At 51.1% G+C, this 21,868-nt stretch overlaps 1 protein-coding gene across 28 annotated transcripts in view; it reads right to left on the reverse strand.

Annotated features, from left to right (window-relative positions):
* ttn.2 (titin, tandem duplicate 2) overlaps positions 1 to 21,868 on the reverse strand; it is a 246,485-nt gene that overhangs the window by 116,496 nt on the left and 108,121 nt on the right. For 17 of the 28 annotated variants that reach the window (XM_075480277.1, XM_075480295.1, XM_075480294.1 and 14 more), the window contains 21 exons: positions 17,244 to 17,309; positions 16,903 to 17,013; positions 16,726 to 16,806; positions 16,462 to 16,506; positions 13,542 to 15,314; positions 12,033 to 12,083; positions 11,551 to 11,946; positions 11,194 to 11,472; positions 10,739 to 11,008; positions 10,508 to 10,647; positions 9,605 to 9,731; positions 8,666 to 8,932; positions 8,303 to 8,569; positions 7,697 to 7,960; positions 5,661 to 5,800; positions 4,586 to 4,712; positions 4,159 to 4,425; positions 2,279 to 2,545; positions 1,864 to 2,130; positions 1,334 to 1,473; positions 1,096 to 1,222 (listed from right to left, as the gene is read on the reverse strand). In XM_075480277.1, the coding sequence (XP_075336392.1) occupies positions 1,096 to 1,222; positions 1,334 to 1,473; positions 1,864 to 2,130; positions 2,279 to 2,545; positions 4,159 to 4,425; positions 4,586 to 4,712; positions 5,661 to 5,800; positions 7,697 to 7,960; positions 8,303 to 8,569; positions 8,666 to 8,932; positions 9,605 to 9,731; positions 10,508 to 10,647; positions 10,739 to 11,008; positions 11,194 to 11,472; positions 11,551 to 11,946; positions 12,033 to 12,083; positions 13,542 to 15,314; positions 16,462 to 16,506; positions 16,726 to 16,806; positions 16,903 to 17,013; positions 17,244 to 17,309 (5,472 nt within the window). The remainder of the gene's footprint in view (positions 1 to 1,095; positions 1,223 to 1,333; positions 1,474 to 1,863; positions 2,131 to 2,278; positions 2,546 to 4,158; positions 4,426 to 4,585; positions 4,713 to 5,660; positions 5,801 to 7,696; positions 7,961 to 8,302; positions 8,570 to 8,665; positions 8,933 to 9,604; positions 9,732 to 10,507; positions 10,648 to 10,738; positions 11,009 to 11,193; positions 11,473 to 11,550; positions 11,947 to 12,032; positions 12,084 to 13,541; positions 15,315 to 16,461; positions 16,507 to 16,725; positions 16,807 to 16,902; positions 17,014 to 17,243; positions 17,310 to 21,868) is intronic. The other 11 variants (XM_075480287.1, XM_075480286.1, XM_075480285.1 and 8 more) reach the window with 4 other exon arrangements.

The following is a 21,868-nucleotide window of genomic DNA, read 5'->3' on the forward strand; positions in this document are numbered from 1 at the left end:
GCCATCAGAGCCAGTCCTGAGGCCCCAGAAAAGAGCCATAAGAGCCGGTCCTGAGGCCCCAGAAAAGAGCCATCAGAGCCAGTCCTGAGGCCCCAGAAAAGAGCCATCAGAGCCAGTCCTGAGGGCTCAGAAAAGAGCCATCAGAGCCAGTCCTGAGGCCCCAGAAAAGAGCCATAAGAGCCCCAGAAAAGAGCCATCAGAGCCAGTCCTGAGGCCCCAGAAAAGAGCCATAAGAGCCAGTCCTGAGGCCCCAGAAAAGAGCCATCAGAGCCAGTCCTGAGGCCTCAGAAAAGAGCCATAAGAGCCAGTCCTGAGGCCCCAGAAAAGTTGTGGAAGTTTCCACTGAAAGTCAGTCAGCTCAGGACAGATGGAGGTTTTCTGCAGCGTGCACTCACTTTAAAGAAGTAAACTCTTCTTCCAGCTCGCTGTCCAAACAAGATGAATCTAAATTACTGCAATGAAACGGGAACAGTTCCCACAGCTCTCATCTGGTGTTGTTTCTGAGGGGAATGTGTTTGGCAGCAGAAGTTATCTTGACGTGGCGATTCTCTGAAATTCTATCATCAGCTTACACACAGAAACTGATCCAGCCCTCATTTCTTAGTGTTTCCCTGCCAGCAGCCAGACTTCTTAAAGTGGTCTGGATCAATAATCCTCCAGACTTTCTGAGAGGTTTTCTCAACGTGTTAAACTGCAGGCGCAGACAGCTAAGCTAAGCTAACCGGCTGCAGGATCGGACCTACAGGTGCAGACAGCTAAGCTAAGCTAAGCTAACCGGCTGCAGGATCGGACCTCAGATTCGGTCTGAAGGTTCACTTTGATGGTACAGAGGGCCGATGGGCGCCTCAGAACATCCTTTCCCATCGTGAGTCAGCGACAGAAAAACATTTTTATTGGAGACGAACATGAAGCTCTGACTGTGTGGAGCCTTTAAAGGAGCAAAGAGGAGCTAAAAGCTCTAAAGCTTCTGTCTCAGCCAACCGATCAGGCTGAGGGAGATGCTGGTTTGCGGTTTGCGTCTCGTGTGAAACCTTCCTCGGATCGGAGTCCGGGCGGGGACTGATCTCACAAAGAAGCCGTGACTGCTTGTGTCACCTTTGACTCTGAGATGAGCCGTCGATTTGGCGTTCGCCGCCGAGAAGTCGACGCCTCCGGCCATGTCCATTCTGCAGCCGAAGAGGGTCAAGCTGTGGCGAGCTCCTTCCTCTCTGATGTCCACATCCTGACAACAGACACCCACAGTTCAACGCACAGACACAGAACACGCCCACAGAACACAGAAACAGCGGAAGCAGCATGAAGACGGGCTCGTCTCCGGCGTGTTTCCTCTTACAGCGGAGGGGTGCAGCGTCTCTCCCTTCAGCCTCCAGGTGGCGTGGAGGTCGTCTTCAGACACCTCCGCCTCAAACACGGCCGTCTCCGTCTCTGTGACCTCCACGCTGTACAGCGGGCGGACGACCTTAATGTCGCGCTCTGCAGGGGTTACACAGACGTTACACAGCTGACGGGCACAGGGGACAGCTTCATGCAGCTGTGGACAGACAGATGTGGACAGACAGATGTGGACAGACATATGTGGACAGACAGATGTGGACAGACATATGTGGACAGACAGATGTGGACAGACAGATGTGGACAGACAGCTGTGGACAGACAGCTGTGGACAGACAGATGTGGACAGACAGATGTGGACAGACAGATGTGGACAGACAGATGTGGCGGACGCTCTTATTCAGAGCGACTTACAGTTTGTGCAGAAGAGGACAGAAAGCAGACATAAAGAGATAAAGATGGAGGATGGGGGGTGAACAGCAGTCCTGACAGAGGTCAGGGGTCGGTGGGCGGGGCCTGACCACGCGTTACCTTCGATGTTCAGCTCGGCGGCGGTCCTGTCGGTGCCGCAGTCGCAGCTGTACGCCCCCCGGCTGCTCTGCGCCGCCCTCCTGAGCACCAGCGAGCGCTTCCTGCCGTCAGACTCAAAGAGAACGTTCTTGGACGGAAAGATTTCGTCGCCGTCTTTGAACCACCGGACCTCGGCGGCGGGCTTGCTCAGCTCGCAGGACAGCGTCACCTCGTCCTTCTCCACGGCCGTGTAGTTCTGCAGCTTCACTGTGAAATACAGGTCGCCCTCTGCAGGAAGACACCCGGCACAACCCGTTCAGAACACTCACACTCCAACAAGACCCAGAACCGGGTTCTGTTTGGGCTCACCGACAAACAACTGAGACAAGAACAAAGAGGGAGTTCTGCTGGGGACTCTGCTGGGAGACGTACTGACCCAGGACGGTGAGCGTGGCCTCGGAGCTCTTCCCCATGGCCTCCACTTTGATCATGGAGGTGTCGTCCACGGTGACCTCCTTGAAGGCCAGCGTGTGCACCTTCCCTTCGCTGGACATGTGCACCAGCTTGCCGGGGTGCAGCCGGACCTCGTTCCGGTACCAAACCACCGGCACCTTTTCATGAGAGAGCTCAACGCTGAACTCTGCCGTTTCTCGCTCCTTTACCGTCACATCTTTAATCGGCCTGATAAACTCAAGACGAATACCTGACGAGAAATTACATTCGGAGGGAAGTAACAAAAAATATAAAAAATGGAGCATTTGGGCAGAGGTTCGATCCAAAGTGTGGAGTGGATGTTTGCCTGAAGCCTCTGCGGGATTAGTAAGTGAAAAAAGAGCAAGAGCTGTCCTCCTCATTCGACTTAGAGACACCTAGAAGTAGAGATGGGACCGAGTCACACTCAAGTAAGTCTCAAGTCTTAGCTTTCAAGTCTAAAGTAAGTCTCAAGTCTTAGCTTTCAAGTCTCAAGTAAGTCTCAAGTCTTAGCTTTCAAGTCTAAAGTAAGTCCCAAGTCTTAGCTTTCAAGTCTAAAGTAAGTCTCAAGTCTTAGCTTTCAAGTCTAAAGTAAGTCCCAAGTCTTAGCTTTCAAGTCTCAAGTAAGTCCCAAGTCTTAGCTTTCAAGTCTCAAGTAAGTCCCAAGTCTTAGCTTTCAAGTCTCAAGTAAGTCCCAAGCCTTAGCTTTCAAGTCTCAAGTAAGTCCCAAGTCTTAGCTTTCAAGTCTCAAGTAAGTCCCAAGTCTTAGCTTTCAAGTCTCAAGTAAGTCCCAAGTCTTAGCTTTCAAGTCTCAAGTAAGTCTCAAGTCTTAGCTTTCAAGTCTAAAGTAAGTCTCAAGTCTTAGCTTTCAAGTCTCAAGTAAGTCCCAAGTCTTAGCTTTCAAGTCTCAAGTAAGTCCCAAGTCTTAGCTTTCAAGTCTCAAGTAAGTCTCAAGTCTTAGCTTTCAAGTCTCAAGTAAGTCTCAAGTCTTAGCTTTCAAGTCTCAAGTAAGTCCCAAGTCTTAGCTTTCAAGTCTAAAGTAAGTCCCAAGTCTTAGCTTTCAAGTCTCAAGTAATTTTTTCTTGGTCAGTCAAAGTCACCTTATTATTGCATTTTTACCTGCAGAATCTGATCTTAATAAAGTGAAAACACAAAGATATAAGTAACTGTCAGTAAACATCATTGGCCAATGTGTCCAACCTGTCCACCCAGTATCATATCAAGCTAACGTTAGCTAACTACCGAATAGGCTAACAGGATAATATTAGCTAATTTGACAGCACTTACTGGTCAGAATGGATCTTCAAATGACGAACAAAGTTGGAAGTTATGCTAGATGCTTAACACTCAAGTCATTCAAGTCATGGTGTCTCAAGTCAAGTCAAGTGCCGAGTCTTTAACTTCCAAGTCCGAGTCGAGTCTCAAGTCTTTTATTTTTTGTCAAGTCAAGTGACAAGTCATCAAAACAGCGACTCGAGTCGACTCGAGTCCAAGTCACAGTGACTCGAGTCCCCATCTCTGAGGGGAAACTAGAAGTTATACTTCATAAGTTCTGCAGCAGAATCGTGTTCTGAGCACACAGATGTTGTTTTTATAGACTTTATGAGCCCTCACCTCCACACTGTGAGCATCCTGAGCTTCCTCTGGGACAGCTGGGACATGTGCCCGCTATCAGTGAGCTCATTTAACTCTTTACTGGATCTGAAATATCTGCAACATTCCTGTTTTCTTCTGGGAAAAAGAGACCAAAGAGCTTAAAAGCTCGCTAGTTTGAGGCCGCTCGTTGTTTCGAGGCTTCAGGCAAACACTCGCACCCACAGAGGTGCGCCGTTTAACTCGCTTTACCTTTGATAATCAACTTCCCAGACGTCCTTTTGTCTTCAGCCTCAAACATGTATTTGGCTTCGTCTTCATATTTGGCGGATTTCACCGTAAGAATGTGTCGCTTTCCCTCCACTCGGAGCTCAAACTTGTCATCGTTTGATAACTCCTGAGATCCCTTCAGCCAGCGGAAGCTTTTGGGCTCTCGGGAAATTTCCAGCTCAAACTTTGCTTCGTCCTGTTCGTACACGTGCACGTCGGCCAGCGGCGTGACGAAGGAGAGGGGCAGCTCTGTAAGGTTCAGACACACACAGTTAGCACGGAGCGCTCGGGGAAAGGTCTGGAGAAGAGTTAAGAGTGAGCCGGTGACAGTCGTAAATGACTGTCACATCCGGCCCATCCCTGTTAGTTCTGCTGTTCGGGGCTCCAGCAGCCGTCGGGGGAAGCTCACCCTTCACTTTCAGGTTAGCGGAGCACTTGGCGTTGGCAGCAGAGAACACCAGCTCGCCTGTCTGAGGCACTCTGCAGTTGTACAACACCAGAGTGTGTTTGGCGCCGTCCTCCACGAGCTCAACGTCCTGCGGGCGGCCAACAGACTTCAGCATTTCAACAGAAAACACTCAGAGAAAGGTGATCAGCTCAGGGGCGGCGGTCAGCTCACTCTCATCTGTGAGCTCACAGGTGGGCTCACAGGTGGGCTCACTCTCATCTGTGAGCTCACAGGTGGGCTCACAGGTGGGCTCACTCTCATCTGTGAGCTCACAGGTGGGCTCACAGGTGGGCTCACTCTCATCTGTGAGCTCACAGGTGGGCTCACAGGTGGGCTCACTCTCATCTGTGGGCTCACAGGTGGGCTCACAGGTGGGCTCACTCTCATCTGTGGGCTCACAGGTGGGCTCACTCTCATCTGTGAGCTCACAGGTGGGCTCACAGGTGGGCTCACAGGTGGGCTCACTCTCATCTGTGGGCTCACAGGTGGGCTCACAGGTGGGCTCACTCATCTGTGGGCTCACTCTCCCATCTGTGGGCTCACAGGTGGGCTCACTCTCACAGGTGGGCTCACAGGTGGGCTCACTCTCAGCTGTGGGCTCACTCTCATCTGTGGGCTCACTCTCATCTGTGAGCTCACAGGTGGGCTCACAGGTGGGCTCACTCTCAGCTGTGGGCTCACTCTCATCTGTGGGCTCACTCTCATCTGTGAGCTCACAGGTGGGCTCACAGGTGGGCTCACTCTCAGCTGTGGGCTCACTCTCATCTGTGGGCTCACTCTCATCTGTGAGCTCACAGGTGGGCTCACTCTCAGCTGTGGGCTCACTCTCATCTGTGGGCTCACTCTCATCTGTGAGCTCACAGGTGGGCTCACAGGTGGGCTCACAGGTGGGCTCACTCTCATCTGTGAGCTCACAGGTGGGCTCACTCTCATCTGTGAGCTCACAGGTGGGCTCACAGGTGGGTTCACTCTCATCTGTGGGCTCACAGGTGGGCTCACTGTGAACTGAACCAGCCGGGAAGACAACGGGACGTACGGGAGACGGACTGAGGACTTCTCCGTTCAGTTTCCACTGGCCGTGGACGTCGTCCTCGCTGAGCTCCACCTCAAATCGAACCGTCTCTCCATCAAACACCTCGGTGCCGTACATGGGCCGAACCACCTTGATGTGGCGTGCTGACGGCCAAGAGAGGGAAGACATTCAAGAGGTTTAAACCTTCTCAGACAGACGGACGGACGGAGGTGTTAGTCACGAAGACGTGGGGGAACAACCAAACCATACAAACAGACCAGAGATTGGTCCTAAAAGGAACCAAAGAGTGACGGTCTGTTACAGAAACCATGAGCACGGGGAGACGGGTTAGGGTGGAGCGACCCGACAGAACGGGTGGGGGTTCCATCACACAGAGACACACAAGAAGGAGGAGGAGTTTAAACACAGAGGGGGAGGGGCAGAAGGTGTGGTTAGGAGGTGATGAAGGGTGGAGACGTGCCCCAGGAGGGGCAAAAGGTGGGGTTAGGAGGTGATGAAGGGTGGAGACGTGCCCCAGGAGGGGCAGGAGGTGTGGTTAGGAGGTGATGAAGGGTGGAGACGTGCCCCCGGAGGGGCAGAAGGTGTGGTTAGGAGGTGGTGAAGGGTGGAGACGTGCCCCAGGAGGGGCAAAAGGTGGGGTTAGGAGGTGATGAAGGGTGGAGACGTGCCCCAGGAGGGGCAGGAGGTGTGGTTAGGAGGTGATGAAGGGTGGAGACGTGCCCCCGGAGGGGCAGAAGGTGTGGTTAGGAGGTGGTGAAGGGTGGAGACGTGCCCCAGGAGGGGCAAAAGGTGGGGTTAGGAGGTGATGAAGGGTGGAGACGTGCCCCAGGAGGGGCAGAAGGTGTGGTTAGGAGGTGGTGAAGGGTGGAGACGTGCCCCAGGAGGGGCAAAAGGTGGGGTTAGGAGGTGATGAAGGGTGGAGACGTGCCCCAGGAGGGGCAGGAGGTGTGGTTAGGAGGTGATGAAGGGTGGAGACGTGCCCCCGGAGGGGCAGAAGGTGTGGTTAGGAGGTGGTGAAGGGTGGAGACGTGCCCCAGGAGGGGCAAAAGGTGGGGTTAGGAGGTGATGAAGGGTGGAGACGTGCCCCAGGAGGGGCAAAAGGTGTGGTTAGGAGGTGGTGCGGGTGGAAACGTGCCCCAGGAGGGGCAAAAGGTGTAGTTAGGAGGTGATGAAGGGTGGAGACGTGCCCCAGGAGGAGCAAAAGGTGTGGTTAGGAGGTGATGAAGGGTGGAGACGTGCCCCAGGAGGGGCAAAAGGTGTGGTTAGGAGGTGATGAAGGGTGGAGACGTGCCCCAGGAGGGGCAAAAGGTGTGGTTAGGAGGTGATGAAGGGTGGAGACGTGCCCCAGGAGGGGCAAAAGGTGTGGTTAGGAGGTGGTGAAGGGTGGAGACGTGCCCCAGGAGGGGCAAAAGGTGTGGTTAGGAGGTGATGAAGGGTGGAGACGTGCCCCAGGAGGGGCAAAAGGTGTGGTTAGGAGGTGATGAAGGGTGGAGACGTGCCCCAGGAGGGGCAAAAGGTGTGGTTAGGAGGTGATGAAGGGTGGAGACGTGCCCCAGGAGGGGCAAAAGGTGTGGTTAGGAGGTGATGAAGGGTGGAGACGTGCCCCAGGAGGGGCAAAAGGTGTGGTTAGGAGGTGGTGAAGGGTGGAGACGTGCCCCAGGAGGGGCAAAAGGTGTGGTTAGGAGGTGATGAAGGGTGGAGACGGGCCCCAGGAGGGGCAAAAGGTGTGGTTAGGAGGTGATGAAGGGTGGAGACGTGCCCCAGGAGGGGCAGAAGGTGTGGTTAGGAGGTGATGAAGGGTGGAGACGTGCCCCAGGAGGGGCAAAAGGTGTGGTTAGGAGGTGGTGAAGGGTGGAGACGTGCCCCAGGAGGGGCAAAAGGTGTGGTTAGGAGGTGATGAAGGGTGGAGACGTGCCCCAGGAGGGGCAAAAGGTGTGGTTAGGAGGTGATGAAGGGTGGAGACGTGCCCCAGGAGGGGCAAAAGGTGTGGTTAGGAGGTGGTGCGGGTGGAGGTCGGCACCACACACCAAACCCTTTACCTTCGATGAGCAGCTCTGCGGTGGTCTTGTCCGTCCCGCAGTCACAGACAAACTGCCCCCGGTCTGCGTCTCCCACCCTCTTGATGACCAGGGTTCGGCGTTTGCCCTCCGCCCTGAGGGACACCGCCTTGGAGGCCTTGACCTCGGCCTGGTTGTGGTACCACATGACTTCCACGTCTTTGCTGAGCTCGCAGTCCAACACCACCTCGTCTTTCTCCACTGCGGTGTAGTCCTGCAGCTTAACCGTGAAGTAGGGGTCTCCCTCTGGAAACGTGACACGATGCACGACTCTTCAATGCTCAAGATTAACAGAAAACAGAAAAAAGCACGTAGACAGGAGAAGGAGGGATAAACCATCCCAACACAGACAGGAGACGGAGGGATAAACCATCCCAACACAGACAGGAGAAGGAGGGATAAACCATCCCAACACAGACAGGAGACGGAGGGATAAACCATCCCAACACAGACAGGAGACGGAGGGATAAACCATCCCAACACAGACAGGAGAAGGAGGGATAAACCATCCCAACACAGACAGGAGAAGGAGGGATAAACCATCCCAACACAGACAGGAGAAGGATAAGGTGGAGGTTCTGGGTTTACCTATGACCGTCAGGTTGGCCATGGAGGGGATTCCTTTGGCCTCGGCTCTGATCTGACACGTATCATCCAGAGTCACTTCCTTTATTTCCAGCAGGTGCTTCTTCCCGTCCACCTGGGTGAGCACCGTCCTGCTGGGGTGGATCTTAACGTCGTTCTTGTACCAAGTGACGGGGACGTCCTCATGAGAGAGCTCCAGCTCGAAGCGAGCCGTTTTGCCCTCCTTTACGGTTTGGTCCTTTAACGGCGAGATAAATTTGAGCCTGATACCTGGAATCGTGTCGATAAGACATGTGGGACATGAGTTAGCGTGCACGAGGAAGCAGCCGCAAACAGTCGGTCCCGGAGCGCCTCTCCAGCACTTACCCTCCACCGCCAGCCTCGCTGTTGAGGTTTTGCCTAAAACTTCGATGGTATATTCGTCCTCGTCCTCAAACTGGCAGCAGTTTATGACCAGCATGTGCTTCTTCCCATCATCCAGGACGTCGTACTTCTGGTCTGAGGTGATGATGTCGGTTCCTTTGTGCCACATGACCTTGGCCACGTCCCTCGTGATGGTGCATTCAAACTTAGCCTGTTTATTTTCCGGCACCGAAACGTCCTTCAGCGGGACGACAAAGTCCATTTCGATCTCTGCGGTTAAGAAGCGACACGGCAACAAACGTCACCAACACAACACAGAGAACAACAACAACAACAACAACAACAACAAAGAGAACAACAACAACAACAGAGAACAACAACAACAACACAACAGCCTGCAGAGACAGGCCACTCTTCCCTTCATACAGTTTCAGATCTCTGGAGGCGTCTGCTGGGAGGAAAAGGAGGTTCAAGGAGTGTTGAAGAGCTTCTTCTTCTGCCGTCACATCGGTGAAAGAGTTCACCTTCTTGTTCATCGGGAACAGTTTGCAGCAGATCTTCTCTCCGGGGTCGCAGGAGGCATCAGACCTCAAGCCTTTTGGTGCAGGTGGAACTCACAGCAACACAGAAAGGTTTGACCACGGATGGTTCAAACCAGACAAACAGACACCGAGAGGACCAACAGACAAAGACACATACAGGAGACCCTTTCAAAGAGGAAACGAACTCCTTCAGGACTTCTTCTCCTTGTCCTGGGATGCGTAAAGCGACCCCTGGAACTATCTGGACTCACCAGCCCAACCAGACAAAGAGCTCCGGTCTGCTCTCACATGCTCTAAAGCTTTATTTGATCACCCGCGGACCTTTTTAATCCTTTACTCCTTTATTCCTTTACGGCGAGCTTCCTGGAATCAGGGAGAAAGAGAGGTTCAGACCTCTTACCTGTGACGCTCAGCATGGCGGTTGTTTGGGCGTTCAGGGCCTGGTAGGAGACTTCTCCGGCCTGGTCCATCAGGCAGCTTTTCAGCGTGAGCCTACGGACGGCGCCCTCCATTTGGATGTCGCACGTCTGGTGAGAAAATCACAGGAAATGAGATGAAAAAAGTGGTGATTATTGTCATAATGTGGGTAAATATGCATCACAGCCCCGACCCAGAGTCCTGAGGAATGTGTTTTTTCTTTGTTAAGCCACTTAACTCTGACCTATGAACCATTCAGGCAGGAAAAAGGCTCCTAACTCAAGGGATGAACCAGTGTTGTGTCCACACAGAACAGACAACTTAGCAAAGAAGCCATTTTAAACTGTTTCAAAAGGCAGCCGACATCCAAAGAAGAGCTTTGGGATGTCCTTCAAGAAGCCTGGAGAACTATTCCTGAAGACTCCTTAAAGAAAGGACAGAAAGCTCGTCTGAGAGGGTTCAGGCTGTGCTGGAGGAGAAAGGAGCCCAGAGCAGATATTCACTTTAAAGCTGCTCAGAACTGAACTAACTCTGGTTCTGCCTCAGATTCTGGGTTTATGTTCATGTTGGAACATGTTTCAGTGAATCTCTGCAGCCGTTACCATGGAAACATCTGCAGATATTCACTTTAAAGCTGCTCAGAACTGAACTAACTCTAGTTCTGCCTCAGATTCTGGGTTTATGTTCATGTTAGAACATGTTTCAGTGAATCTCTGCAGCTGTTACCATGGAAACATCTGCAGATATTCACCTTAAAGCTGCTCAGAACTGAACTAACTCTGGTTCTGCCTCAGATTCTGGGTTTATGTTCATGTTGGAACACGTTTCAGTGAATCTCTATGCACTTTATGTTAAACTTTATGAAAACAAGTCCTTTAAATCTTACCGGAGATCTGGTTAAAACCTCTCCTTTGAGTTTCCATTCCCCGGGCACATCGTCCTCAGAGATTTCTGTCTCGAACACGGCGTCTTGCTTCTCCACCACCTCCACACTGGCCAGGGGCCTCAGGATCTCAGCCTCCCGCTCTGCAGACAGCATCAGCTCGCAGTTACAACCCTGTTAAACCTAAACTGTGGAGTACGGTTAAAAGGATTAGAATCAGGTAAACGGATAAACCTCCGAGTGTCAGCTTGGCGATGTAGAGCCGTCCCTCCACTTCCATGCCGTATTGCGCCACGTCGTCCGGCTGACAGTTCTTGATGGTCAGAGTCAGCTCCTTCCCCTCCTTCTTGATCTCCACCTTGTCAGATGGCGTGATCTCATTCTCTCCTTTGAGCCACTTCCAGTTGGGCGTCTCCTTGAAGAGCTCACATTTGAACGTAGCCGTGGTCTTTGGTTTCACATGCTGGTCCTTCAGGGGTCTTACTATCCAGTCTTTGATAATTTCTGTTGGAGATAAACAACACTGAGTCACGATGACTTCATCACGTTAGAAACTGTTAACTCCAGCAGCTTGGAGGCTGTAATCAACAGGTTCCTGCAGTTTGACTGGTATCGGTACGCTCCTCGGTGGATCTAAATGTGACACCACCGGTGGGACGATGGGCTGTAAAATGTCCTGTTTTTCTTACCGATCACTTTGACATTCGAGGTGGTCTTGATGTCCTCCATGCCGTCCACCTCGCAGCTGTAGGTGCCGGCGTCCTTCTCCGTGGAGTTCTGGATGGTCACGGTGTGCTGCAGTCCGATGATATTGATCTGAACCTTGCCCTCCCGCTTGGCCAGGATGTGTCCGTCCTTCTTCCAGGTCACGTCTTTCTCCTTGCTCAGCTCGCAGGTCATGTAGATGGGCTGGCCCTTCATGGACGACGCCTCCGGCTCCAGCTCCTTGATCCACTTCACGGGCAACTCTGTAACGACACGAGAAGGAATGAGCCGCTTTGCGTCGGCCAAAAGCTCCAACAAACAGAACGTGGATCGTACGGTACCTTCAACGATGAGCTTGGCCATGCACGATATCTCCTTGCCGGCGTTCTTGGCCACGCAGGTGTATTCCCCGGTGTCCGACAGCTGCACGTCGATGATGTTCAGCTTGCGATCTTTGCCGTCAGAGGTGAACTTGTGTTTGGGACTCTCTCGCAGGTTGCTGCCATCTTTCATCCAGGAGGTGATGGCGGTGGAGGGCGACACCTCGCACTCGAACACGGCGGCCGACCCGATGGACTCGGCCTCCTTCAGCACGATGTCCTGAAGCTTCTTGATGAACTTCAGAGGGACGGCCTTCAGCTTGAATCCTGCAAAGGGCTCATCCGGTGGCGGGGGGCCTTTTCCGCCGGGCTTCAGGCCGCGGCCCCTGCCCTCCCCGGGGGACGGGGTCTGTTTGGCTGAAACACAGTTTAAAGATAAGCAGCTCAGCCTCTGTTATCACCACACAGGATGTGAAAGGAGATTCTCCTGATGACAGACTTACGTTTCAGCCCTCTGCCTCGGCCTCGTCCCGCTTCCTCTGCTGGTTTTCCATCTGTTCAGAAACAGTTCAGATCAGTTTGCTGCTGCGCTGTCTCAGATGCTAACTGCTAACTGCTAACTGCTAACTGCTAACTGCTAACGGTGAGCGTGGATGTGTCGTGTTCGTGTGAGCAGACTTTAAACATGAGGTGACTGAACGACGGCAGACAGAAACATGAGAGGGAATGTGATGACGCTTTAATGGAGGACACAACAGAGACCAACAGAGACGAATAGAGACCAACAGAGACCAACAGAGACCAACAGAGACCAACAGAGACCAACAGAGACCAACAGAGACACAACAGAGACCAACAGAGACAAACAGAGACCAACAGAGACCAACAGAGATCAACAGAGACCAACAGAGACCGACAGAGACACAGCAGAGACACAACAGAGATCAACAGAGACCAACAGAGACCAACAGAGACACAACAGAGACACAACAGAGACCAACAGAGACCAACAGAGACACAACAGAGACCAACAGAGACCAACAGAGATCAACAGAGACCAACAGAGACCAACAGAGACCGACAGAGACACAACAGAGACACAACAGAGACAAACAGAGACCAACAGATACACAACAGAGACACAACAGAGACTAACAGAGACCAACAGAGACCAACAGAGACACAACAGAGACACAACAGAGACCAACAAAGACCAACAGAGATCAACAGAGATCAACAGAGACCGACAGAGACCAACAGAGACCGACAGAGACACAACAGAGACACAACAGAGACCAACAGAGACCAACAGAGACCAACAGAGATCAACAGAGATCAACAGAGACCGACAGAGACCAACAGAGACCGACAGAGACACAACAGAGACACAACAGAGACCAACAGAGACCAACAGAGATCAACAGAGATCAACAGAGACCAACAGAGACCAACAGACACAAAACAGAGACACAACAGAGACCAACAGAGACCAACAGAGATCAACAGAGATCAACAGAGATCAACAGAGACCAACAGAGACCAACAGACACAAAACAGAGACCAACAGAGACCGACAGAGATCAACAGAGATCAACAGAGATCAACAGAGACCAACAGATACACAACAGAGACACAACAGAGACTAACAGAGACCAACAGAGACCAACAGAGACCAACAGAGACACAACAGAGACACAACAGAGACACAACAGATACACAACAGAGACTAACAGAGACCAACAGAGACCAACAGAGACCAACAGAGACACAACAGAGACCAACAGAGACACAACAGAGACCAATAGAGACCAACAGAGACCATGGAAGCCATGAATATGCCAACACAGAGGTGGAAGAAAGAGATGACGGAAATGGCATCAGAGAAAATATGGCGCGGTGAGGATGATTTAGATGGAGGCATTATGGTGGGAATGGGTGGAAATGATTCGAGGCATGAAGGGGGGGGGGGTTCTTGGTCGCCACCCAACAGGTTGGGGCTGCCACCACCTCACCTCTCCTGGTCGCCCCTGGAACCTCCAGAGCACCTTCCTCTCCTTCCCCTTCCCAGTCCTCTGAGCCGTAACTGTCCCGTGGAACCAGCTCCCAGCCCCAGGCCTCTCCGTCCTCCTCCTCAGCCTCTTCCTCCTCTTCAAACACCTCCTCCTCTGGCTGCGTGTCAACCTTCTTCATGTGGACGGCTCCAGGAGAGACCTCCTTCCCCAGGGGAACCTTCCCTGCATCAGGCTTGGCCTCCTCTGGCGACGGCTTCTTTGGAACCTTTTTGAGAGTCACAGCTTCTACGGAGTCTTTGGGGGAGACGGTTTTTGGAACCTTTTTGAGGGTCACAGCTTCTACGGAGTCTTTGGGGGAGACGGTTTTTGGAACCTTTTTGAGGGTCACAGCTTCTACGGAGTCTTTGGGGGAGACGGTCTTTGGAACCTTTTTGAGGGTCACAGCTTCTACGGAGTCTTTGGGGGAGACGGTCTTTGGAACCTTTTTGAGTTTCTCGATGCTCGGCCTCCTCTCGGCTGCGACTGCCTCTGCTTCTTTAAGCTTCTCGACTTTAGGAGACGGCGTCTTTTTGAGCTCCACCTTCTTGAGCTGCTCCAGCGGCTTCAGGGCCACCTCTTGCTTCTCCTCTTTGGCCTGGGGTACGACTCCCTTCTTCACCTGCAGAGCTTTGGGCTCCTCGGGAGCCTCTCCGGGTTTCTTAACGGGGGCTGGTACAGACGTCTTCTCCGCTGGAACTGCTTCTTTCTCCTTGGGTTTCTCCGGCTTCCCCTCCGGAGCTTCTGGGGTCCCGGGTTTCTTCGGCCTGGCCGCCTCTGGCTCCCGTGCTTTTGGCGTTCCTTCTGGACTTGTGCGGCGGCGCTGCAGATCATCAGATGGCTTCTTTTCTTTCTCCTGAGCTGGTTTTTTCTCAGGCTCTGCGGCTTCTTTGGAAACTTTGGAGAAAGGCTTTAACTTCACGCTCTCCGACTCCTGCTCAGCTGTTGGGATTTTCTTGATTTTGGTGGGCACCTTGACCTCTTCAGGCTCCTTCTCTGGACTTTTCTTCTGATCCAGAGGCTTTGGCACCTTGGCCGGGGGCTCCTTTACCTCCAGAGGTGCCTCCTCAGGCTTCTTTGCGGGCTCTTTGGCTTCCACCTCTCGGGGAGTCCTCTCTCCCTTCTGGAAAGGCTCGGTGTCTCTGTCTGGTCTCTCCTTCTTCACCTTCTCTGGCTCCTCTGATGGTTTACGAGGCTTCTCAAACGGTTTCAGTTTCACTACTTCTGGTTCCACCTCATCTAAGGGCAACTTTCTAACCTTCTTGGGGGCTGCACCGGGTGCAGCAGGCTCCTCCTCCTTTGGTGCTTTTGGAGCTTTCTTCAGAGAAGTCTTTTCTTCTGGTTTTTCGTCTTTGGGGGCGGCCTTTTGGCGGCTCCATGCATCTTTTGGAGCCTCCTTCTGGTCCTCTTGTTCAGGCTGAATAACATCTGGTTTTCTCAGCACTTCTGCCTTCTCTCGAGGCTTCCTCTCCTCCGCAGGCCTCCTGGTGACGACCGACATCTCTACGGCCTCCTCTGTACGCACCATCTCCTCGGCGTGGAAGACGGTGGTCCTGGTGACCTTCTGAGCTTTCTGCTCTTGTTGGGGTTCCTTTTGTTGAACCGATGGGATCTTCTTCAGCGTTATAGTCTCCTGCTCCTCTTCCACTTCCCTCACAACTTGGGTTGTTTTTCTCAGCGTGGGAATCTCAAATGTCCCGTCTTCTTCCAAATGAACTTTACCTTTCTTGTGCAGCGCTGAGGCATTAAAGGTGTGACATTACTGAGAGACAGGGGACGGACACACAGCAGGTACAAACATTTCCAAAGTAACGACCGAGACCGCCAGCACCGCAGAAAACACGGGCCGAAACCCGCCTAATCAAAGCGGTGACAGAACTCGTTTCTGAGCGCTGACGGTTTGGGTCTTTATTTCGGATCTTTGGGTCAGTCTCACTGTTTAATACAAATGTTCACAAAGCACACACACACACCTCACACTGTGACCAAAAACAACACCAGTGATGTCATCGTAATGTTCGTTCTAAGGTTTCAGAGCAGATAAAGAGGCTCAAAGAAAAGCTCTGACCGAAGTTCAGATCTAAAAATGTATTTCATAGTGTTATAAGTCTTATTAAAATAAGGCAGAGCCTTCAGTTATCAGGCCCCTCTCTGTGGGACCAGCTGCCAGTTTGGGAGGCAGAGCCTTCAGTTATCAGGCCCCTCTCTGTGGAACCAGCTGCCAGTTTGGGAGGCAGAGCCTTCGGTTATCAGGCCCCTCTCTGTGGAACCAGCTGCCAGTTTGGGAGGCAGAGCCTTCAGTTATCAGGCCCCTCTCTGTGGAACCAGCTGCCAGTTTGGGAGGCAGAGCCTTCAGTTATCAGGCCCCTCTCTGTGGGACCAGCTGCCAGTTTGGGAGGCAGAGCCTTCAGTTATCAGGCCCCTCTCTACCTTTAAGACCAGGCTTAAAACTTTCCTTTCTGATAAAGCTTATAGTTAGGGATGGCTCAGGTGACCCTGAAACATCCCATAGTTAAGCTGCTATAGGCCCAGCCTGCTGGGGGGCCTCATCTGTCACACCTTTCCTCACTTTACTCTCTTTTTACCTGTTTAATTTCTCAAATGATATTATGTACATGTGACATTATTGTGGTCATTAACTCGTATTTCTATATAAATTTTGGATTATTTTATGAATAATTATGATTACAATAAATTGAATTCCAATTGGCTTGAATTGGACTTTATTATTTAAGTGCCTTGAGATGACATTTGTTGTAATTTGGCGCTATATAAATAAAAATGAATAGAATAGAATTGAATTGAATTGAATTGAATTGAATGAGTGAGGATGTCGGCGGTGCGACAGTGTTCTGGTGTGGATCTGTCGGATCAGAGCTCCTACCTTTCTGGACGCCTCCTGGTGCCTGGACGGGTCCCTTGGTCTCATCTAACACAGGAGGACAGTTCAGAGAGGTGTTAATTCAGCTGTGAACGACCGATTCAATGCGGAGAAACTTTCAAACACGATAAAACGTTTTTGTGAAGAAATAAACACGAAGAGTTGAACAGACAGACGGGTCACAGCGACCCGCGTTAGAGACAAACAACGGGGAAACATTCAGGATGGCTGGGGATGGAGTCAGAGAGGAAGCCTGTGCACCTCTACCTGTCTCTGAGGGAGTCACGGCTGCTTTATCTGCCACTTTGGTTGGTTCTTCGGCCTTCACCTCAGGCTGTGCTTTGGTCACTTGAATCACAAAAAAAAAACATAAATAAAAAGAGACTGAAGAACTGAAAAGCAGCACCAAAACACGGTCTTTCTGTGACACCGCTGTCTGGGTACCTGGCTTAGTCTCTTCTGGTGGAGGGATTCTCTTCTCCAGCTTGGCTTTGTCGGTGACTTCTGGCCTTTTGGCGGCTTCTGGAGCTTTCCCAGCAGCCTTGGGTTTGCTCTCTTTAAGCACAAAGTAAGGAGGGACATTCACACAGAGCCCTCAAACACCTCCGAACACCATGAAACAGCAGATCTTACCACCAGCTCCTCTGTTAGTGTTGCAGTTTCAGGATAAAAGAGTCAAAGATTCACAGAAAGGCTGGCATTCTTTAACGAATGCCTTCAGCACACACGTCAACACACGAACACGTGAAGAAGAAGAAGAAGAAGAAGAAGAAGAAGACGGTTACCTTCCTCAGGAGCGGCCGGCTTTGCTTCTTTGACCTGTGGTGGCGACTCCTTCTCCTTCACGGGAACTTTGAAATGAAACAACACAACAATCAGAGGCTGACCGCAGCGCTCACAGACAGAGGAATCACCGTGACAACACACCGGAGGGCGAGACGACCTCACCTCGCCGCTTCAGATGAGACAAACACAACAAAGACGGTTAGAAAAGCTGAGTGGCGGCCGACAGACGACACAGACGGCGGTGCTTTAAGGGAACGGAGTGCTCTGACAGAATGGGTGACATGACGTGGGAATCCTCCAGAAATGGTGAATCTGACACATCCCCGTGGGAAAGTGCACGCCGGCGTTTGGTGCTCAGATCACAAACGTGTTCTGTGACGGTTCCCCCCGTGTACCTCTGGAAGCTCCCTGAAGGAGGACGCTTCCTTCTGCTGGTTCCACCCCGACGTGCCGAGGTTCTGCCTCCTGCCTGCCTCTGGTTTCATCTGTTACTGAGGGCTCTCTGGCTCTGGTTTTATCTGTTACTGAGGGCTCTCTGGTTTTATCTGTTACTGAGGGCTCACTGGTTTTATCTGTTACTGAGGGCTCTCTGGCTCTGGTTTTATCTGTTACTGAGGGCTCTCTGGCTCTGGTTTTATCTGTTACTGAGGGCTCTCTGGCTCTGGTTTTATCTGTTACTGAGGGCTCTCTGGTTTTATCTGTTACTGAGGGCTCTCTGGCTCTGGTTTTATCTGTTACTGAGGGCTCTCTGGCTCTGGTTTCATCTGTTACTGAGGGCTCTCTGGCTCTGGTTTTATCTGTTACTGAGGGCTCTCTGGTTTTATCTGTTACTGAGGGCTCTCTGGCTCTGGTTTTATCTGTTACTGAGGGCTCTCTGGTTTTATCTGTTACTGAGGGCTCTCTGGTTTCATCTGTTACTGAGGGCTCTCTGGCTCTGGTTTTATCTGTTACTGAGGGCTCTCTGGTTTTATCTGTTACTGAGGGCTCTCTGGTTTTATCTGTTACTGAGGGCTCTCTGGTTTTATCTGTTACTGAGGGCTCTCTGGCTCTGGTTTTATCTGTTACTGAGGGCTCTCTGGTTTTATCTGTTACTGAGGGCTCTCTGGCTCTGGTTTTATCTGTTACTGAGGGCTCTCTGGTTTTATCTGTTACTGAGGGCTCTCTGGTTTTATCTGTTACTGAGGGCTCTCTGGTTTTATCTGTTACTGAGGGCTCTCTGGCTCTGGTTTTATCTGTTACTGAGGGCTCTCTGGTTTTATCTGTTACTGAGGGCTCTCTGGCTCTGGTTTTATCTGTTACTGAGGGCTCTCTGGTTTTATCTGTTACTGAGGGCTCTCTGGCTCTGGTTTTATCTGTTACTGAGGGCTCTCTGGTTTTATCTGTTACTGAGGGCTCTCTGGCTCTAGTTTTATCTGTTACTGAGGGCTCTCTGGCTCTAGTTTCATCTGTTACTGAGGGCTCTCTGGTTTTATCTGTTACTGAGGGCTCTCTGGCTCTGGTTTTATCTGTTACTGAGGGCTCTCTGGCTCTGGTTTTATCTGTTACTGAGGGCTCTCTGGTTTTATCTGTTACTGAGGGCTCTCTGGCTCTGGTTTTATCTGTTACTGAGGGCTCTCTGGCTCTGGTTTTATCTGTTACTGAGGGCTCTCTGGCTCTGGTTTTATCTGTTACTGAGGGCTCTCTGGCTCTGGTTTTATCTGTTACTGAGGGCTCTCTGGTTTTATCTGTTACTGAGGGCTCTCTGGTTTCATCTGTTACTGAGGGCTCTCTGGTTTTATCTGTTACTGAGGGCTCTCTGGTTTTATCTGTTACTGAGGGCTCTCTGGTTTTATCTGTTACTGAGGGCTCTCTGGTTTTATCTGTTACTGAGGGCTCTCTGGTTTTATCTGTTACTGAGGGCTCTCTGGTTTCATCTGTTACTGAGGGCTCTCTGGCTCTGGTTTCATCTGTTACTGAGGGCTCTCTGGCTCTGGTTTTATCTGTTACTGAGGGCTCTCTGGCTCTGGTTTTATCTGTTACTGAGGGCTCTCTGGTTTTATCTGTTACTGAGGGCTCTCTGGTTTTATCTGTTACTGAGGGCTCTCTGGCTCTGGTTTCATCTGTTACTGAGGGCTCTCTGGCTCTGGTTTTATCTGTTACTGAGGGCTCTCTGGCTCTGGTTTTATCTGTTACTGAGGGCTCTCTGGCTCTGGTTTCATCTGTTACTGAGGGCTCTCTGGCTCTGGTTTTATCTGTTACTGAGGGCTCTCTGGCTCTAGTTTTATCTGTTACTGAGGGCTCTCTGGCTCTAGTTTCATCTGTTACTGAGGGCTCTCTGGCTCTGGTTTTATCTGTTACTGAGGGCTCTCTGGTTTTATCTGTTACTGAGGGCTCTCTGGCTCTGGTTTTATCTGTTACTGAGGGCTCTCTGGCTCTAGTTTCATCTGTTACTGAGGGCTCTCTGCCTCTGGTTTTATCTGTTACTGAGGGCTCTCTGGCTCTGGTTTTATCTGTTACTGAGGGCTCTCTGGCTCTGGTTTTATCTGTTACTGAGGGCTCTCTGGCTCTGGTTTTATCTGTTACTGAGGGCTCTCTGGTTTTATCTGTTACTGAGGGCTCTCTGGTTTTATCTGTTACTGAGGGCTCTCTGGTTTTATCTGTTACTGAGGGCTCTCTGGTTTCATCTGTTACTGAGGGCTCTCTGGTTTTATCTGTTACTGAGGGCTCTCTGGTTTCATCTGTTACTGAGGGCTCTCTGGTTTTATCTGTTACTGAGGGCTCTCTGGTTTTATCTGTTACTGAGGGCTCTCTGGTTTTACCTGTTACTGAGGGCTCTCTGGTTTTATCTGTTACTGAGGGCTCTCTGGCTCTGGTTTTATCTGTTACTGAGGGCTCTCTGGCTCTGGTTTCATCTGTTACTGAGGGCTCTCTGGTTTTATCTGTTACTGAGGGCTCTCTGGCTCTAGTTTTATCTGTTACTGAGGGCTCTCTGGCTCTGGTTTTATCTGTTACTGAGGGCTCTCTGGCTCTGGTTTTATCTGTTACTGAGGGCTCTCTGGTTTTATCTGTTACTGAGGGCTCTCTGGCTCTAGTTTTATCTGTTACTGAGGGCTCTCTGGCTCTGGTTTTATCTGTTACTGAGGGCTCTCTGGTTTTATCTGTTACTGAGGGCTCTCTGGTTTTATCTGTTACTGAGGGCTCTCTGGTTTTATCTGTTACTGAGGGCTCTCTGGTTTCATCTGTTACTGAGGGCTCTCTGGTTTTATCTGTTACTGAGGGCTCTCTGGCTCTGGTTTTATCTGTTACTGAGTGCTCTCTGGTTTTATCTGTTACTGAGGGCTCTCTGGTTTTATCTGTTACTGAGGGCTCTCTGGCTCTGGTTTTATCTGTTACTGAGGGCTCTCTGGCTCTGGTTTTATCTGTTACTGAGGGCTCTCTGGTTTTATCTGTTACTGAGGGCTCTCTGGCTCTGGTTTTATCTGTTACTGAGGGCTCTCTGGTTTTATCTGTTACTGAGGGCTCTCTGGTTTTATCTGTTACTGAGGGCTCTCTGGTTTTATCTGTTACTGAGGGCTCTCTGGTTTTATCTGTTACTGAGGGCTCTCTGGCTCTGGTTTTATCTGTTACTGAGGGCTCTCTGGCTCTGGTTTTATCTGTTACTGAGGGCTCTCTGGTTTTATCTGTTACTGAGGGCTCTCTGGCTCTGGTTTTATCTGTTACTGAGGGCTCTCTGGCTCTGGTTTTATCTGTTACTGAGGGCTCTCTGGCTCTGGTTTTATCTGTTACTGAGGGCTCTCTGGCTCTAGTTTTATCTGTTACTGAGGGCTCTCTGGTTTTATCTGTTACTGAGGGCTCTCTGGTTTCATCTGTTACTGAGGGCTCTCTGGCTCTGGTTTTATCTGTTACTGAGGGCTCTCTGGCTCTGGTTTTATCTGTTACTGAGGGCTCTCTGGCTCTGGTTTTATCTGTTACTGAGGGCTCTCTGGTTTTATCTGTTACTGAGGGCTCTCTGGTTTCATCTGTTACTGAGGGCTCTCTGGCTCTGGTTTTATCTGTTACTGAGGGCTCTCTGGCTCTGGTTTTATCTGTTACTGAGGGCTCTCTGGCTCTGGTTTTATCTGTTACTGAGGGCTCTCTGGCTCTGGTTTTATCTGTTACTGAGGGCTCTCTGGCTCTGGTTTCATCTGTTACTGAGGGCTCTCTGGCTCTGGTTTTATCTGTTACTGAGGGCTCTCTGGTTTTATCTGTTACTGAGGGCTCTCTGGTTTTATCTGTTACTGAGGGCTCTCTGGTTTTATCTGTTACTGAGGGCTCTCTGGCTCTGGTTTTATCTGTTACTGAGGGCTCTCTGGCTCTGGTTTTATCTGTTACTGAGGGCTCTCTGGCTCTGGTTTTATCTGTTACTGAGGGCTCTCTGGCTCTGGTTTTATCTGTTACTGAGGGCTCTCTGGTTTCATCTGTTACTGAGGGCTCTCTGGTTTTATCTGTTACTGAGGGCTCTCTGGTTTTATCTGTTACTGAGGGCTCTCTGGTTTCATCTGTTACTGAGGGCTCTCTGGCTCTGGTTTTATCTGTTACTGAGGGCTCTCTGGCTCTGGTTTTATCTGTTACTGAGGGCTCTCTGGTTTTATCTGTTACTGAGGGC

The sequence above is a fragment of the Odontesthes bonariensis genome, chromosome 12 (assembly GCF_027942865.1).
Source record: "Odontesthes bonariensis isolate fOdoBon6 chromosome 12, fOdoBon6.hap1, whole genome shotgun sequence".
In the NCBI taxonomy this organism is placed as follows: Eukaryota; Metazoa; Chordata; class Actinopteri; order Atheriniformes; family Atherinopsidae; genus Odontesthes; species Odontesthes bonariensis.